Source organism: Uloborus diversus, chromosome 9 (assembly GCF_026930045.1).
Source record: "Uloborus diversus isolate 005 chromosome 9, Udiv.v.3.1, whole genome shotgun sequence".
Classification (NCBI taxonomy): Eukaryota; Metazoa; Arthropoda; class Arachnida; order Araneae; family Uloboridae; genus Uloborus; species Uloborus diversus.
In genome coordinates, this window is record NC_072739.1 from 38,806,746 (window position 1) to 38,826,369 (window position 19,624).

General features: G+C 34.3%; 1 protein-coding gene across 1 annotated transcript in view; it reads left to right on the forward strand.

The window, feature by feature from the left end:
- The first annotated feature begins 14,379 nt into the window (after nucleotides 1–14,379).
- Nucleotides 14,380–19,624, forward strand: part of LOC129230167 (uncharacterized) — a 98,910-nt gene continuing 93,665 nt past the window's right edge. The window contains exon 1 of the mRNA XM_054864568.1: nucleotides 14,380–14,564. Coding sequence (XP_054720543.1) covers nucleotides 14,543–14,564 — 22 coding nt within the window. The 5' untranslated portion in view covers nucleotides 14,380–14,542. The remainder of the gene's footprint in view (nucleotides 14,565–19,624) is intronic.

Here is a 19,624-nt window from a genome sequence, read left to right on the forward strand (position 1 = left end):
ATGCTAATTAAAAATAAATAATTATTGCACTCAGAATCTAGAGTACAATGTCATTGGTATTTTTGCCCCTTAAAAATTTTATCGCTTTGCAAATCTCAAAACCACTCCAAGTTTAGTCAGCAATTATTATTAAAAGTTATATCATAGATTATTTTGATATTTACCGTAAACTGGCAAAGTTTAACCACATCTTATATAAATTCGTATACTATATCTCTTTTTACTCTTTAAATATTGTGATATGAGGTACCACCAAATTTCGCATGGTTGTGTTAATACTCAAGTATTGAAATATTTTATAGCTTCAGAATAAGCGAAAATGTGTGGGTGGGGAAATGAATTTCATGCCCGGCGTCTTTAAAAATCTTAGTCGGGCTCTAGGGGGGCCCTGAAATGGAAATGTGGCCCATGTCCAGTATCAGAATGATCGGGCTCTGCCCATGGGAGGTCACAAGAGGTCGCTGTGACCTCCCAAAAAATTTCCCATTCGGCAAATTTAAAGACAGCACATTTTTTTTTTTTTTTTTTGGCCAAAAAAATCCGATTTTTGCATTTAGTTATATATTACATTTTCTTTAAAAGGATGTACATGTTCAGTCGGCTCGCTCTACAACGTGATTCGACTCACCTGAGATGACTATGATGCGAGTTTAACGCGAATTTCTCGCCCACAACGCGAAATTTTCGGTAAAAAATTGAAACAGAAAGCAGAAGATTAATTCGTCACTCTTTCTTGTTTCCCCTCTTTTTTTGACGTGTTTCATGATGCGCAGGAGGTGTCAGGGGAAGACTGATAACAATCTGATCGCGCAGCAATAAATCACCATCATCTTCATATTTTAAGTCATAAATATGATACTGTACAGTACTATTATAGTGCTGCATTTTATTATCACTGCATACTGTACATACCGTACTGTTTCATTTTATTTCTCTTTCTCCCACTGATCATTAATTTTGTGCGTCATAACAATATTTTGTGTTGAATAATACAGATTTTTTAAAATACAGTTAAAATTCACTTCTTTATGTAAGATATAATTAACAATATATATTTGATATAATGGTAATATAGAGTTAAGAAAATGTTTAAAACAGTTTGAGAGGCGTTTACAAATACCTAAAATGACCTGGTTTGTTTACAAAAAATTATTATATACAATCTTTTCCGGAACGCGAAATTTCGATTTAGGGTCTTGGAATCCATCCCTCACGTAAGTGGAGACTCGAGTGTATACGAATTTGAATTTTGTGAAATGTAATAATTTCTCTATGCATACAAAATTAAGAAAAAAAAAATCCAGAACTGTCCACACTGTTTTGGCCACCACTCTAAGTTTTATATGCATGTATCGTGCGCATGACATATTCGACTGTTTATTTTTTCCTCTGCTATTTTACAATAGGTCGGTAGAGGATAGTAAAATGTGAATAACTCAAGCAAATAACTTTAATGAAATTCTCACTGTTTTCTCTCCTATTAAAGATGAGATGTCAATGGTAAAACATCAATGTTCCAAATCAAAACATTGATGGTAACCAGTGACACATCCAGATGGAGGGGGGTGGTAAAAGCATCCCCCAGAGGCCTTGGTTTTAACATTATTTCCAATCCTAGTACAATAGTTTTTCACATGTAAGGAGTGTTATGATTTTAAAAACGTGAAATCGAAACTTCGATTTTTTTAATACATGCTTCAAACATCGACGAGAAGAACAACAATGTTAGAAAAAAAAACGACTTTAGTATATAAATGATAAAAACATCGATGTTTTGTTAAAAAATAAATAAATAAACAAATAAATAAATAAAATAAAATAAATAAAGAAAGAAATTTTGATTTTTTGACGGCTGGAGTTTTTATCAAATGAAAAAATCATTTGAATTTTCACGTATTGAACTCAGATTGTGTGTTTCGCAATCACGAATTGCGATAGGACTCTGCTCATTGGGTTTCTTGTTTCTACAAATGGAATGGAATGGAAATGGCCAAGAAATGTGCACCCGTTATGTTATGTCTGGTGATTTTCTTAGGTTATACGAGACGAATTTATGAAAAAAAAGAAATGATGATTAAGATGCGGTATTAACAATAAAGATTTTATGGCCGATATCCACCAGCTTAAGCGATATCCACCACTGCTTAAAAATCATAGAAAACTACAAAAATTATCACAAAATTCACATTAAGGATGTCGTATTGGATAGTATTATTATTATTGTGTTTTCTTTTTACCCTTTCTTTCTTACTCTTTTTTTTTTCTTTTTTTTTTGTGAAAGGAAATTTTTTTACCTGGACGAGCAAAAATCTTTGTGAACTGGTCAAATTCTGCTGCGGACCGGTATCAATCCGTCTTCATCCTGACAAAGGAAATTTCTCTGTCAATTTTGTTTTGTTACAACAACACTAACTTAGCAGGCAAGCTCTGCGTTGAAAGCAAGGGGACGACGACTTAACAAAAGGCGCAAAAACGTTGCTCGCCTGAATGATTTTGAATATGTTTTTATTCATTTCGTTTCGAAACCGTTGCTTCTTTAGTTGTCTCGATCAAGCTCAGTTTTTATCTTTTGGAGCTATTTTTTTTTCTAGTTGAACTTAATGCTCCGTTTTTCATGCATTTTCTTAGTTGAACCTAAAGCTCCGTTTTTCATGCATTTTTTAAGTTGAACAATGCTTCGTTTTTCATCCATTTTTTTTTGTTGAACCTAATGCTCCGTTTTCCATGCATTTTTTTATTGAACGTAATGCTCCGTTTTTCATGCATTTTTTTAATTCAACCTAATGCTCCGTTTTTTCATGCATTTTTTAGTTGAACCTAATGCTCCGTTTTCATGCATTTTTTTAGTTGAACCTAATACTCCGTTTTTCATGCATTTTTTTAGTTGAACCTAATGCTTCATTTTGCATGCATTTTTTTAGTTGAACCGAAAGCTCCGTTTTTCATGCATTTTCTTTTTAGTTGAACCTAATGCTCGTTTTTCATGCTTTTTTTTTGTGTGTGAAGTGAGTAGTATAGCTTTAGATTTTATTTAAGGTATTTTCACTTGTGATGGAATAACGCTTAAGCAAGGGTATAACGATAAATAGTTTTAAAAATATTTTATTTTTCGGGACCAATATTTTTTTTACATACAACCTTACATATATCTGTTTCAAAACAAGTTTTCATCTGATTCCATCCACTTTTTTTTTTCTGAACTTAATAAACTCAAAATGACTGTTTTTATGATATCGATGCATATCTTTACTAATAATAAAGCTGAAAGTCTCTCTGTCCGAAAAATCTCTGGATGTCTGTAGGATGTCTGGATGTCTGGATCTCTGTGACGCGCATAGCGCCTAGACCGTTCGGCCGATTTTCCTGAAATTTGGCACAAAGTTAGTTTGTAGCATAGGTGTGCACCTCGGAGTGATTTTTTGAAATTAAGATGGGATTCTTTTTTTATTCCAATTTTAAGAACAAACTATCATAAGATGGACGAGTAAATTACGAAATTATCATAACGTGGAACCGTAACATGGGCAAAAGCCAATTCGCGAGATACGAAATTATCACAACATGGAATCGCGACATGGGTACAAGCCAATTTGCGAGAAAATTCACCATACATTATTTGTAAATTTACAGCCTAAAAGACCTTTTAATTTTTCTATTACGAGCAAAGCCGTGCGGTTACCACTAGTAGGCAATAAAAGCTTAAGCTTAAAGTTTCTAAAACAAAGTTTAAACGTATGCGTAAAAATGTCAGACCCGTGATAAATTGAACATTCTATGTATCTAGCAAGATTAATACAAAAAATTCAAAGCTAGTACTTATAGACAAAAATGATAACACTGAGAATAATTAATGGAAGTGATCATGAAAAACAAATAATAAGCGGCGAAATGATAATAATAGTAATGAAAAAGCAATAATCTGATTGTAAAAGTATATGAGTAAAGAATATCTGCGAATGTCAAAATGATTTCATTGGCTTTTGTTAACGACTTTGCATCAAAAGCTCTTTCATTTTGAATTTTTTTAAATTAATTTCTTTGCAATTACGAATTCTCAGTAGTTATGGAAATATAAAATAATGCAAATTTCTGAATTGAAAAGTTTTGATTTTCATAATGGGATCGTTTCCGAAATTTTAAAAGTATTTTTATTTTCAGAAAGAGCATGCTCTAAAACGTAGGAGTTGACCATTTTTAAAATAATTCGACATAGTTTACTATTTTAAAAAATATATTTAAATCGGCGCTCAGATTCAATTTTATTTTTTTACGCTTTTGCGCATGACATCACAGATGATAAACTGCCATTCACTGTTGCCATTAACGCAGACAGCAATATTTAATTCGCTTCTTTACTCAGATGTAGTGCAACGATATGGTTGATAGCAAGCGTAGAGCGCAATAATATTTAATTCGCTTCCGAATCATCGTAACGTGGAAACGCGGTAGACAGCAAGCGTAAACATTCATCGCGCCAGTGGAATGCACGATAAAATACATCACTTGTGACGTCATAAAGACTACGCCTTGTTTGAAAAATCGGAAATTTTAAAAAAATAATTGAAAATTAAATGTTGAGAAAGTAAAAGTATTTTATGTGTCCATGTTTTTTTTTTTTTTTTTTTTGCTCATTCTATCAACTTCAGTGACTAAAACTAGTACGTTTGACTGAAAGAAACAACTCCATTACAAAATTACTCAATTTTTCAAAAATTATTCATTAATAATTTAATTTAAATAGTGAGGATTTGAAGAAGATAGAATTTGACCCTGCAGGCAGTCTATCGATTGATTTTTCAAAAAAAAAATTTATGAATTCGAGAATGTGTTTTAGAAAGAAACAACGAAACGCACAAACGAGGTTTCTTTTCTCAATTTGTTGCAATTCAGGTCATGGGTTCAACTCCCGTCCTCTCCCTGGACGTAATTTCCTTCCGCATGTTGTCCGGGTCGTTAGTTCCAAGGAAGTAACACTGACAGTTCTTGCCTGATACTTATGCAGATCTTTGCACCTTTTCAAATCCTCATTATTTCTGTAAGAGCCAGAACCACGCATGACACATAATCGCTACTTTACAGGAGCGAAGAAAAACGTTTGTCTGACGCATGCAAAGGGAGGGACGCGCGCTCTTTTAACACTTGTAAAAAATTACAAATGATTATTATTATTTTTTTGAGCAATCATGATTGCTTACTGTTCTCATTTGACTGTCCTTGATGTTACGCTGATTTTATTTTCCCACCATCTCGCGCTGCTGCACCACCGTCGCGTCAACCGGCGTCACGATGCTGCTCCTCTTGCGAAAACCATCTCCAGGTTGCGTCCATATCCTACGCACACACGCATACATACACGCACCTACACACACTCATGCCTGCGCACAGACACACACACACACTCCTACACATACACACATACATACACTCATGCCTGCACACAGACACAAACACATATGCCTACATACACACACGAACGCCTACACACACGCGCGCGTATACACACTGCACTGCATACACATCATGCACATACATGCATACATACACACACACACACGCACCCACACACATGCGCCTATACAAACACACACGCTCGTGATTGCGAAAAACATAATCTGAATTCAAGATGCAAAAAATTCAAATTAATATTTTTTTTTTAGAATTACGTTCATATGGCTCATTTCAGAGTTGGATTCTACACACTAATAAAATGAAATTTGCAATTTTTGGACTTTCCCAAAAACTGGCTCTGAGGTACAGACTTGTTCCTTGCATAGTGACGCGTCACATTTGAAACTCGTGCAATGCATTGCCCAGACTTATCATTTATGATAAAATGATAAACATATGGTATTCGGTTGCCGTCTAATTTAACGAACCACTAATTTATGAACACTTGCGAAACTGTGCACGATTCGCTAGTCCCAAAAAATTTTCATTTGAAACAATGTAATTTTCTTTCTTTTTTTACGAACCGTAAGTGGCAAAAATTTCTGTTTTGCGAAGTAGACATCAGGTCAAAGTACTAGCTCGCTCTTTCCTTAGAATTCCAGCCCCAGGGACGGAAAAGGACATAATCCCTTTCATATTTATTGTAATTTTATTTTCCATTGCTTTCGTCGTCTTTACTTGTATAAAGAAATAAAGTAGCTTAAACGTGGTTAACAGACTTTGATCTTACGATCTGAATTTCTGGAAATGCCTGTTTCAACACTTTCTCTACCTCGCAGAAAACAATAAGAAAAACGTCAATGAGTATTGTTCCAACTTGACATGAAAATATGCGTACCATGCGTAGGACATAGTTTTCGAGGAGTTTAGATTTTACATACTGTCATTTTTATGAAGTTTTTTCGTGGTTGTCAGGAGTTCATAAAATCGAGCGGGTCAACTGTGTTGTGTTGTGTTTTTTTTTTTTTTTTTGAATTTATGTGGTAAAGCAATAGGGTAACAGCACCAATAACTATTTTTGCTTCCTTTTACAAAAAAGGAAGTATTGTATTCGCGAAAAAATTTTCACACAAAAATCGGCCTTAATTTCCATTTTGCTCACCCCCTAGTGAATGTTGAGTTTGTTTTTTCGACCCGACCACACGTGGATATGTGCATAGGAACGTACAGGCACCCAAAATATCCATTTTAACGATCCCCGAGTTAATTACAGTGAGTTTTCTCGTGACGTCTGTATGTATGTATGTATATGCGTATGTGTGTATGTGTGTATGTATGTTGCATAATTCAAGAACGGAATGTCCTAGAAAGTTGGAATTTGGTACGTTGACTCCTAGTGGGATTTAGTTGTGCACCTTCTTTTTTGGTTGCATTCCGATGCTCCAAAGGGGATCTTTTGCTCCTTTTTGGGGGGAAATTATTGTTAATTTCGATGTGAACTCAAGTGGTGTTATAATTTGGCGGACACTTGGCCATATGTCGCCAGTCTTTTGGTCGCCAAGTTTTGTCGCCAACTTTTGGCCACAAATTTGGCAATTTTTTTTTTAAATCAGGTTTCAGTTTGGCCACTGTTGGTGATATTTAGAGAATAAACTATTGAATCATATTAAAACTGCCAATAATGAGAAAATGACATTAAATTGGAGTAAAAGGAAGTCATATGATGCACACATCAGCTCGTTTAACTACTCACACTACTACATCTCATCCAACGTTTGGCTGCTTCTGGATCCTCTGAATGAGTTAATTCTATTTTCATTTGCTCAATTTCGAGAAAAGATCCGATCCTCCCCTGTAACAGACACCGAAAAATCTAATGATGACCAGCAACAGATAGGAAACCATGAGTAATGAACAAAATTCCGTTTTTCTATTCAAAATGTGCGAAAGTTTTTCATTTTTGGAATTTAAGCCTTTTTGATTCAAATGAACATGAAACACCAACTGACCTCTTAGTGGCTGTTTAAAGCCTTCCACCACTGCCTTGTAAATACCAGCTGACTCGTAAAATTCACTCTGATAAACACTAGATGGTTGCATTGTATTCAAGGGCCACATCAATATCAGTTTCACCCGCCAAAAATTCTTATTATATAAATAAATTCAAACTTATGTCTTTCTGTTACTCGATCCTTGTCTGCAACTGGTGCCGTTACCCTTTATTCAAGTTAGTGAAAATACATTAGATGGCAAATTAAGGGCCGTGGTAGCCCGATGGGTAGAGTGTCGGATTCGGGGCCGGAGGGTCCTGAGTTCGAACCTCGATGGTCGAAGATCCACCGTCGTCATTAAAGGGGACTGGGCGACGTTGAATATGCTCGTGGTCTCAATGTCCTCCAAGTGAAACGATACCTCTGGGGGTGCTAGCACCAGGTAGCTATTAGCTCCTGCACTAGTTCTAAATTCTCATAAACTGTTCGATCCGGTGATGGTGCTGCCATCTATCAATGCATAAAATAATGGAGGCAAGGCACTTAGTATGCAGTCCTCGACATAAATTCAGTTGTAGTCAGTTGTGACTCGGAATCGGAATCAGATGGCAAATTAAACTTATGAACACGATCTATGTAAAACTTACCATAAACGCATATGTAGGTGAAAAAAGGCACACGTGAGCATTTTTTTTTTCATTTCTTTTTTTCTCAGAAAATATTATGAATTTTTCACAGTAAAAGTCTCCCCATATTTGAATAGTCTTTCCCTTGTGCCCTAGAATTTTTTATGATTTTTGAAAAATATATTTTTTTTACGGTGTGGTATTTTTTTAAAAAAAATGTCTTCAATTGTTCACATGTGCCCCTTTCAGGAGACACATGTGAAAAGGATTCTTTTCTGCATAAAAGGTTGATTTTTGTCTGAAGTCCCTATTTTTTCCAAATGTTCCTTTCATCTTACAATGTCACAAACACCATAAAATTACTCGAAAATTTTGCATTTGATCATTTAATTTATCTCAAATTTTTGATAAAAATTATTTGTACAGTTCAGCTTTTCTGTTACAACTTTTAAGATTCAAAGACATTGCTCTACTTTAATTTCAGACGCAAAAAATTGTTTCGCAAACTTCTGTCCTCATTTCTTTTTAAGGTCACGGTCTGTATCTCAAAACGCAACGAAACAGATGCACGTTCTTCCGGTGGAGGCTTAATCATTGCCACTCAGCTGATAAGAAATAATAAGATAAAAAATATGCAATGCTTTTTATTTACTCTAGTGTTTATCAGTTTTCTCTTACAAAAGGAATATCATTTTCGTGATTGAGTGTGAAAGGATGAGGATGGCTGCGTAAACTCAACTTGCAACTTTAAAAAGAGAAATAAACATCCCTTAATTTCTTGATAATAGTCTAAATTATTTATTTTTTGCTGAAATATATTTTCTAGCATTTTTTTAAATTTATTACTGTTATTGTTATTATTATTATTATTATTATTATTATTATTATTATTATTGGCGAAAAGCAATCTAAAGTTTTTTTGTTAAACCATTCCATTTTTAGGGTACAATACAAAGCTGATTGCCTAAAAAAGAGAAGAAAAAAAGGATAGAACTGCATTAAGTGAATATTTTGTAAATATTTTCGTATTATCCCGATAGGCGATCTACCTCTAAATTAATTCAGTTACTCAATAGATGGCGCCAGCTTTGTTGCACAACATAAAAAGCAATTGATTTCAGTCGTGCCATCTATTATGTAACTTGACGACTAGAGTGGCAGATCGACTACAGTTTTTTCAGGAGTCATCATCAAATGGAGGATCAAAATGTTGGGTTCGAATAAGGGATTAGGGGCAAAAGTTTCGAAATATTACTTTCAAAAAAGTAGCTTCAGGCTATTTGTTCGCTTAAGGGTGTCATTATCTCCACGACCCACCCCTTTCATTCGCACCTGATCACCCACTTTTCTACGTATTACCTAAGCGTATTAGCGTTACTGTTAGTTTTACCTGATCACCTACTGGGAGAATATTGATGTTTTTTTAATGAAAGTTGTGAACAAACTTTCAGAATGTTAGCATGTCAGAAGTTCAGAACTGATCGCTGGAGCGGCAGCATCGGGGAGTCGGTCAACGGTGCTGCAGGGGAGCCGAGGGCAAAAATAAAATCGAAGGATGGACACCTAAAACTGTCAAGTGAGAACAATAAGCAATTTGTGATTGCTCAAAAATAGAAAAATTACTTGTTAAAAAAAATTTAATAAAGTAAGGTGAGTTCGGGTAAGTGCTTCCGTGGAGTGTGCGTCCCCTAACAATTTTGGGAATGCTGACCTGAAAAGACTTCTGCCATACATGGAATATGTTGGGAGAATATCTAGTGATAATTCCTATATGTAGAGATTGGCACTGGTTCCCATAGGTAAAACACAATCAGTGATATCTTACATGTCTTGTGCAGAGTTCAAATGTGAAGATTGAAAAGGTTAAAGTTTCGCTTATTTTGTTGTCATATCAAACAACTGAAGTCAGCAAATGTAAGTTGTATTTTTTAGTAACAAGTTAGTACTAACATACATGACGTGTTTTAATTAATTACTGTAATCAGACTTAGTTTACAAGAGGGGTCGCAGTCGCACTTTCCCTTTCTTAAAACGAAGATGGGGTAAGTGCGTTCTCGTGGGGCAAGTGCGACTCTATGCAATTCGCCTTTAATTTTGCTTATGATTTCTATTTTCAGTTCATTCTTTATTCACTCTTTTCAATAACTTCTACTAAATTACAATTGTGCATTTAATTTGGAAAATGGGGAGAACCTACGCTCCAAAAAATGAATTAAGAGAAATCGTATTTGAAGGAAAACTTCTTAAGCATCGTCAGTCTTTAAAAACTGAAAAATGAGGTGTCAATTAAATAGTTTTAGCGAAGCTGTTTACAGGCCCGTGTCCAGGATTTCATAAAGGGAGGGGTTGAAACTTTTTGCCTTTGTAACTTACGTTGTCAAAGGAAAACTAACTACGCGTGTTGAATAGTTCATTTTAGTTCGATAACTAGGCTTTTTTTATATTTTTTTATACGTTTTTGTGTGTGTGTGTGTTTTTTTTAATGAAATCTTATTTGTACAGTAGAACATTTTATAAAAGCACACATTTCTTTTATGCCACCTAATGCTAGTTTATTTCTTTCTTTTTTTTTTCTTTTGTTTTTCCACCAAATAACATTGAACAGGAATTTAATGAAAATAAGAATTTTATTTAAAAGAAATTGCTGTTTCGCATAGAAACACTTTTCTAATGTTTGAAAAGACTAATTCATCCAACACTAAAGGCGTACCATAAAAAAAACCTAACAGTAAGCAAAGTAACCATTTTCCCTGCCCCTAAGTTTTTTTTTTTTTTTTTTGTGGGGGCGGGGGGCTACTTCATTGTCTAATATTCTTTTAAATAATTTTCCCCTGCATGTTTACAGCATTGCCGGACTATTCAGTCATTCCTCCGTCGTTAATTTCTTCAAGTACTTAGAAGCGAAGGGGTTTGGGAATCCTACAATTGAGGAAAATGCTAATTGTTAAACATGGGGAAATATTAAAGAGGGTGAATACTGTATCAGAGTTTAACTCTAAAATTAATTAAAACTTAAAATACATTTTGGAAAATCGTTTCATGATTCATTGATTTTTTTTTCTTTCAATGGGAGGGGTTTAACCCCTAAAACCCTCCCCTTGGACACGGCTCTGAGCTGTTAAGTAATTTGGAGTTTAAAAATGAATTTTTGTAGACCATTTAAAAGCTAGGTGAGGTTGGATATCTTCGTTTGGTAGAGGTAACTGCTGCTATTCTTCAATTGGTAGAAATAATACAGAGAGTTAAGATAAAAGCAATGATTATGAGACAGAAATGAGTTTAAAAGCAATTAACGATAAGCTTTACTAGCTAAAGAAATCAGAAAATATGAAAAAAAATTAACTATTTAGAAAATCAAGGAAGGAGATTTGGTCTTCTGTGAATTGGGCAAATCAAAATATGTATAATAGAGATCAAGTTAATCCTAAAAACCATAATTATATAAAAAAAACTGTAGATATAAGTTTCTAATGGAAAATATACTTTAAAATTCATTAATACAGTGTAACATTCATGCGTGATTCAATGCAAGCATACTAAATGAGTGATGAAAATGGCCAATGGTTGCACTTACCCCGCCACGTGGGGAAAGTCGACCCTTAGAAAAAGTACCTTAAAAGAGATCTTAAAGCTTCTGCATGTGTTTTAATTACCATAATATATGCTTGAAAACCTTAAGAAAGGACCTGAAAATGAACCTTAAAAATTTGGTAGAAGTGCAAGATTTTTTAACAGAGCACCATCCTTCAGAAACTGATTTTTGTAAATTAGGGAACACCCTCGAACTCACCTTATGTACGTATTTTTTTTTTTAATCAAATAATATTTAATAATAATTAATTTTTTGTTGAATCAAAAATTAATAATTTAAAGAGTCAGTTGTAGAATGTATATCATATGTTTTGTTAGAAGGAATAATATAACTGAAAAAAGAAAAAAAATGTTATGTTATCAAAAGCTGAGGTGAGATTATTATAAAAAAACTTGGGAAATGATCCTTTAATTTTTCATTCATTTTTGCGGAGTTTCTCAACTATTTGTTGCAGAAAATTATGTTTACTTCTTGCTAACAAATTTTTCATCATAGTTTCTTGTTTAAGGCATGCTTTAAAAAAATATTTTAGAAAATATTTTTTCCGCCTTTTAATCCGCAAAATTTGGCCGGTTATAAATAATTGGTTAAGTAATCAATTAATCGGTCCTACCCAGCCAATTAATCGGCGCATCCCTACTATGGAGTCTCTTGGATGTGTGACAGATAAAGACATAATTTAATAATTTCTTACGATTTTTTTTAATAAAAAGAAATTAATAGATATTACATTTTTTCTTAAATACTAATTTATATATTTTTAAATTAATCTAATTTTGGGAAGCCCGAGGTGTACAAGTTCATCACCTATCGTGTCCACGGGAACTGATGCATTTTGTAACCAGCATAAGTCAGTTTTACAGAAAAGAAAGAAATAACCTTTTTTAAATGTCATCACTATAGAATAAGAAATGTCATCATCCATAGCACTTATTGCGCCTGCATGGCACATAAGACTTTCCACTAGCGCAACCAGAAATTTCCTTTTTGGGGGCCGGAAGGAGAGGGCACAACAGCCTTTTGATGGTAACTGAGGCGGACTTGTGGTCCCTTGTGCCTTCGGAGCTGTGCGCCTTCGTTTTTTCTTCTTTTTTTTGCTCCCTTGGTGCACTAAGTGCGCCTATGTGCACTTTTATATTTTCTTTTGTGCCCTCGAACTTGTGCGTTGTGCGACTCAGAATTTCTTCTTTTTCGCCCTCAAACCAGTGCAATTCTGGGATTTTTTCTTTTGGTAAACTGGAACCAGTGCGATTTTACTTTTTTTTCCCCCCCGCCCTCGATCCATCGTTTTTTTTTCTTTTTATGCCATCGAACATCTGCGACTTTTTTTTTTCTTCTGGTGCTATCTTGCCGGTGCGATTTCATGTTTTTATTTTTATTTTTATTATTTCCTTTTGTGCTCTCCCGTCTGTTTGCTCCCTACCGCCCTCTGCGTGCCTTCGTCCCCCCCCCCCTTTTTGTGCCCTCAAACCTGTACGACTTTGCGTTTACTTTCCTTTCATTTTTTTTGCGCCCCCGTATTTTTTTCCGTCCTTGATCCTAAACGCCTTCGCTTTTTTTTTTTTTTTTTTTGCGCCCTCAAGCCTGTGCGACTTTGATTTTTTCTTGCGCTCTCAAATCTAAGTGCCTTCAGGTTTTCTTTTTTTTTTTTTTTTTTTTTGCGCCCTCGAAAATTTTTTTTATATTTATTTTATCTATACCCTCAAACGTATGCACTTTCGTGTTTTTTTCTTTTTGCGCCCTCGAACCTGTGCACTTTTGCTTTTTTCTGCGCTCTCAAACGTGTGCGCCTTAGATTTTTTTTTCACTCCTTCAAACCTGTGCAACTTCGCTTTTTTTTTCGCCTATGAATCTGAGTCTTTTTTTTTCTTTTAAGACATTTTTTTTTTTGGTATTTTGCACACCTGTGAGATTTTTTTCTTTTGCACCTTTAAACCTGACGACCTAAGCTCCTACGGATTTCTTTTACACACTTGTTGTTTTCGTGTCCGCCTTGTTTTTTTTTTATACGCCCTCAAACGTGTGCACCTTCGTTTTTTTTTCTTTATGCGCCCTCAAACCTGTGCGATTCAGTTGTTTTTTTTTCTTTCTCCTTTTTCTCTTGTGTGCTTTTGAATTTGTGCGCCTCTGTGTTGTCTTCGTTTTTTTTTTTTTTTTTTTTGATGCCTTCGGTTCTTTTATTTATAAATTTTCCATTATTCACAATTAGCTTTCTTCATTGTAATGACTCTTTTAAGGTAAACATGCATGCACTCTTTCTATCAAAAAAGATTCAAATGACGAATCACTATTTTAAATACCCTTGAATTCGAAACCAGAGGGTTTTTAAGCCCTGATCTGCTGAAAATATTGATAATAAAACTTTATAAACAGATTCAACTCTTTAAAACGCGTGTAATCTCGAAATTCAGTTCTACAAGGATTTCTTTCAATCGCATGATTATGTACTTTTTTTTTCAAACCAAAACAAAACAATAAAATTTTATCGATTTAGTTCCGAAACATGGAATTCATTCTTCGGACATTTTAAGGTAAATTTATTCTTAACGCGAAGCGTCGAGAGAGCACAAACGCAGTTTAAGTATGTTGACCTTTTCAAGCGATTGACATTAACTTATATATTCACGATTCAAAGAGAAATAAAAAGCGAGAGCAAAAATGTCGGATTACTACGATTTGGTATTCCAGCTCGAAGAGGGGTACTCCGCTCCATGCTCCAGCCACTGCCTCCGAGTCTGCTCTGAAGTCCGCCAGTCATTGACGTCACCAGTGACGTAACGATATGGCGGAAATGTGTCTTCTAATGGAATACTGGTGCTCATACAGGAGGTGTTTTCTAAACGCCATGGAATGAACGGTGTGTTGAACGGGATAACTGCACGGTTCAGTGGATTATGTAATCCAGGTGTTTATTGAACAACTACTATAGTTGTTTTTTGCGAAGTATGTCTCTTCTATGCGTCCAGGGTGAGTGTCAATAGTGCTTGACGGATCATGCTCTTTCTTATCACCTTAGTGTTCTTTATAGTTTTGAATCCCGTGATTAAAATCGGGCAAATTATTCAAGTTCTACGCCGTTATAGTGTGTGCAAATAGAAGAAAAGAATGGATGCGACTTACGGAATAAATATATATTTTTAGTTAAATACCGTCGATGTCGAAATCACAGTTAAAAATAACTTGGTGTTGATGAGTGTTTATCATGTTTTCGAAGATTACTTATTTTTCAGCAATGAGTAAAAGTTAACGAAGTATTCAAGAAGTATTTGTTGTGTTTGTCTTGGGTAATTCGTATACAATGTGTAAGTTGTGCATTTAACCCCCAGTATTAACATTGAGAAGAGTGCTTTGGATCATATCCAAAGAGTTTTGAAACTGCTGAGTGTTGCACGTTTCTTAACATCAAATTAAAACGTTCTAATGGATAAAATCAAAAGAAAATTTTGTGCACTGGATATGTTTATCGTTTATTTGCGATTTGAAATTGGTGTGATCAATTGGATATAACTCACAGGATTGGGTTTTGTTTTCTCTTATTTAAAATTTTATTGTTGTTTATTATGAAGTATCACAAGTGCAGTTATATTTATTATCTACTTTCAGTCCCATAATACAATCTTTTATGCTCTTCAAATTCAGATCAAAATTTATCTTTGTTTGTTTACCTATTGACTGTTATCTTTTGACACAAGAGAAAAAAAAGTCGAGATGTTTTAAAGTGAACATATGTTATGCAGTTTTTATACTTTAAGTTAAGTATATATTAGCTTCAAAACTGAGCTTTCCAAATTTTTGCAGCCAGTAGTTTTATCTTTTTAAAAATTATCTAAAACAAGTACCAAGCTCATTTACAAGCTAGGTGCTAATTGTTTTAGTACCTGGATTCCTGATTAAAATCGTTGTAGCAGTGTAGTAAGAAATGGATGAGGTTATTCAATGCTAGAAATATTAAATGTTTGGCATTAAAAACAGTTGAAAACAATGCACAATATTTAGTTGTACTTTGGTTATTTTTTCAGTTATGAAATCAATCGCCTTTGGACGTACGTAGTATGCGTTCTAACCTTGATTCTGTATCATTGCTGTTTCGTATAATTTTTCGTGCAATTTCCTTTACCTTGGATTTGAAATAAAGCAAACATAACTGTATTGAGTTTTTTTTTTGTTTCTTTCCAGTTTTTCAAAATGACTTTTTTTGACTTAAAGCTGCATACAAACTTTAACTGCATTTTGAAAGATTTTCGTTGAACAAATCCCCACAGTGGGGTTAAGCTTCTCTGAGCTATTCAAAAAAAACTTATTACTTTTTTGTGACCAATTCCAAATCATAAGGCTTGCAACTTAAGGGTACTATCATAGAATTCACTACGAAAATGTAAATGTTTTCCAACTTTTGTTCTCTCTGTGCTAGATTTTTCTTTCATGCTGCTCCTCCTAGCTTGAATAATATTGACATCATGCTTTGCACCTCATACTTTTACTGGCTGTGTGCAATGTGTATTGTCCAATAATTTATATTAAAGATTTTTTTTTTCTTTCACAATCTGTAGCTACATTAATGGAAAAAAGTTATGTCCTTGCTTTTATAGATTCATGATTGAAAGCAAAGGGGGATAAATCGAAATTGAAATATTTAAAACTTTACATAGCACAAAATTGCAAATATTCCAGAGACTAGTGTTTTGGGTTTACAAAGAACCACTTTTCAATTTGTAACGACTCTTTGCGAATTGAAAAGTGGTAAATTACTAAAAAGTTTATAGCTGCACGGGGATTAGACAAAATAAATTTAGGGTTTAATGTAGAAATTTAACTTATATTTGATGTGTTTGCATCCTTAAGCTCACGTTCTTTTTTGCTTTGAAAAAGGTGGCTCCTTGTACCCCAGAAGGTAGTTTGCTATTATTCCTAAATTTTTGTTTTGTTGTTATTCCTTTTTCGTCACAAAGGCATGTTGTCATTTCTTTTTCCTTAAAATCTTTAATGTGTTCGAAATCTGCCATGCTAATGTCAAGACGACTGTGAGTTTGCATGCAGATATTTTTAGGCTGTTTTGTGCAGATTCTACAAATAATGGATGATGAATTTCTCGCCAATTTGCTAGTTAATTTGCTCGCTCATGTTATGGTAATTTGCTCGTTCATGTAATGGTAATTTACTCGTCCATGTTATGATAATTTGCTCGGCAAAATGTTCTTAAAATTTAAATAGAAAAAGAACAAAATCAATTTTTTAAAAAATTACTTTGAGGTGCTCACCCCTATGCTACAAACTTCATGCTGTGCCAAATTTCATAGAAATCAGCTGAATGGTCAAGGCGCTATATAAGCGTAACAGACGTCCAGAGACAGACTTTCAGCTTTATTATTAGTAAAGATAAGGAGTTTTAATAGAGGGGGGGGGGGGGGGATTAAAAAGAGAGTAGTCTGGGCTTTTTCTGTTTGAGAAAAATATTTTCTACTGGCCTGTCCTTTAGGGGTATAGGGGAGCCCTTCCACTCGCAGACCTGGATTTGCATTCTGGTTTGATAATGGTCAACTCAGTCTTTCATCCCTTCAGAGGGTCGATAAAATGCGAACCAAGTGTGCTTGGAAACTAAACCTTGGGGGTTCCGCATTTGACTGACCACTCAACAGGAACATCTTGCAGCCCATGGCCTTCGGTCATAAAAACTGAGCTGGGCAAAGTTGGCCTTGGCTACTGTCGAGAAAAATATTTTGCTCCTGTTTAAATCCTTGATGATGATCATTATTCTATGTTTTGTACCACAATTTCATTTCTCCGTTATTCTCTCCCAAATCATAAAGTTTTACACAGGGGAGGTTGCAAGTATAGGGTGAGGGTACTTTTATGTCATTCTTCCAACAGATCCTCTCTTATATTGCTCAGAAATTCATTAATAAAAATGCAGGCGATTTATCTGTAGAAAATCGGACTTCCCAAAGTGTTTTGTCGGAGATTTGCTTTTATATTCATTAACTAGCAACTTAAAGCAAATGTTGCATAAAAATTTTATTTATCTGCATTTTTTAAAAAAAATCCCCAGTTGTGATGTTTTCAGCATCTTCAAGATGGTTTTTCCTCATCATGTCTCGAATAATTTCAATGTGGTGGTTGGCTTTGACTATGTAAGTTATTTTTGGGTTAAATTTGCTTTTGTTTCAAGTAAAGTCAAATATTTCGCAATTAACCAAACAATCGCTATTAAAATTCAAACTCGCAAGTGGCTGCATACATTTGTTCTGCTTTTTCATTTCCCTTACAGTGTTTCTCTCTTTGGCTAAGGTCTTTAGCTCCTTGTCAGCAGTATACCTACTAATAAATTGAACTTTTTAAAGTACTGATACTATTATATACTTTTCTGACCATGAAAGTACAAATTTCTTTTGTACCTTGGCCTCAAAAATCGCTTGCAATCCTCTTTCTTTCTGAGATCCGCCAAAGCTTTTCCCACCCATATGTTGCATCAAAGTTTAAGTTTGCTAAACATTTTTTAATCGCTTTAGGCACACGTACATTTATACCTAACTAAGGCTTTAGTGCACAAAATATGACAAATACAAGAGATGAGATGTTCTTTAACTGGAAAAGCAAGTAATATTTTATGTGTTGCTCTTAAAGAAAACAGAAAACTTTTTAAGTTTCAGTTAATAATATAACAGTCAAAAATTAGCAACATAACCTGCAGGGCCTCCTTTTTAAGCGCACTTTGGATGGGGAGGTGAAATTAACCACTCGGCTGGTACAAAATAAGAAGCATCTTGATTCAAAGCCAGAGTCGGAGACCTCGTCTTCTTCAACTGTACTCTCAGCAACTTCTGTTAGTTAATCTCCATGAGGTGCCAGTCATCTGGTTGATATGATAGACTCCCGCCCATTGAGCATAGTCAAGGTTAGACTCGAATCAGTTGAACCTCTTGCATGAGTTGGTCAAAGTTACTTGTTTGAAGATATTTTTTATGTATTAGAACAGGGGTCCGTCCTCCATCAACTAAGTAGGCATTAATGAAATATTTTCTGTTCTTCTTGGGTAGTTGAACATAAATTGTTAGGAAAAAATAGTCATTCCTAACCTAATAAAGGCACACTACACTGCATTGTGGTTGCAAAAGTAATACCTGTTTCAATTTTTTCTAGTCTCTCTCAGAATTCTAAAACCTATCACTACAAAATCTAGATGACAATCTAATGCAGACAACTGCTTTGCAGCTAGTAGATATAAGATGTGAAGGAAACACTTAATTGCTCTCCATGGTGGGAGCAGGCTTTCGTAGTCAGTGGAACAAACAAAAAAAGAGAGGATGGTAAAAGATTATTTTTAAACTAAATAAACTTATTATTAGTGTTAAGTAAACTCTATGATTTTGTCAGGTTGCTTAATGAAAATTAGAGAATCAGACACATTTTTATTTATATTTATTTAAAAAAAACACAATATCGAAAAATAACGTAACAGTAGGAACGACCATTTCAAATATAGTATAAAGTTAATAGTTGTTACCACAATGGTAAAGGTGAATGTACTTATCGTAATTCAACATGCCTCCTTACAATTATCTTTACCAATTACAAACATAACAGAAATATTTTTTTTATTAACCCAAAACGTTGAACTAAACTTATTGCAATTTAGTATTCTGCCAAAAACAAAATTCATGTTAACTTCAACATTTTTTTGAAGATAGTAAATTTCATTTTTCGTAATGATTTAGTAAAGATGTCACGATGTCAGCAATGTTTGAATCTGAATAAATCTTAACAATTTTAATAACTTCAGCTTTAACACTTTCATGAACATAATGATATTATAGGCACTTCTATATGCTTGGATATTTTTGTAAAGTTAGCATTTTAGCTGTAACATCAATACTGTCATTTTGTTGGAAGCTTCTAACTACTAGCAAGACCTTGAGAACATCTTCTGATTTCCTTTTGAACACCCATTTCGCATCTGGAATTTCTTTATTCTCTGTTTTTCTTAGTATTGTCCAAGTATTTTTGACAAGACTTTATCTCCCTGTCCATTA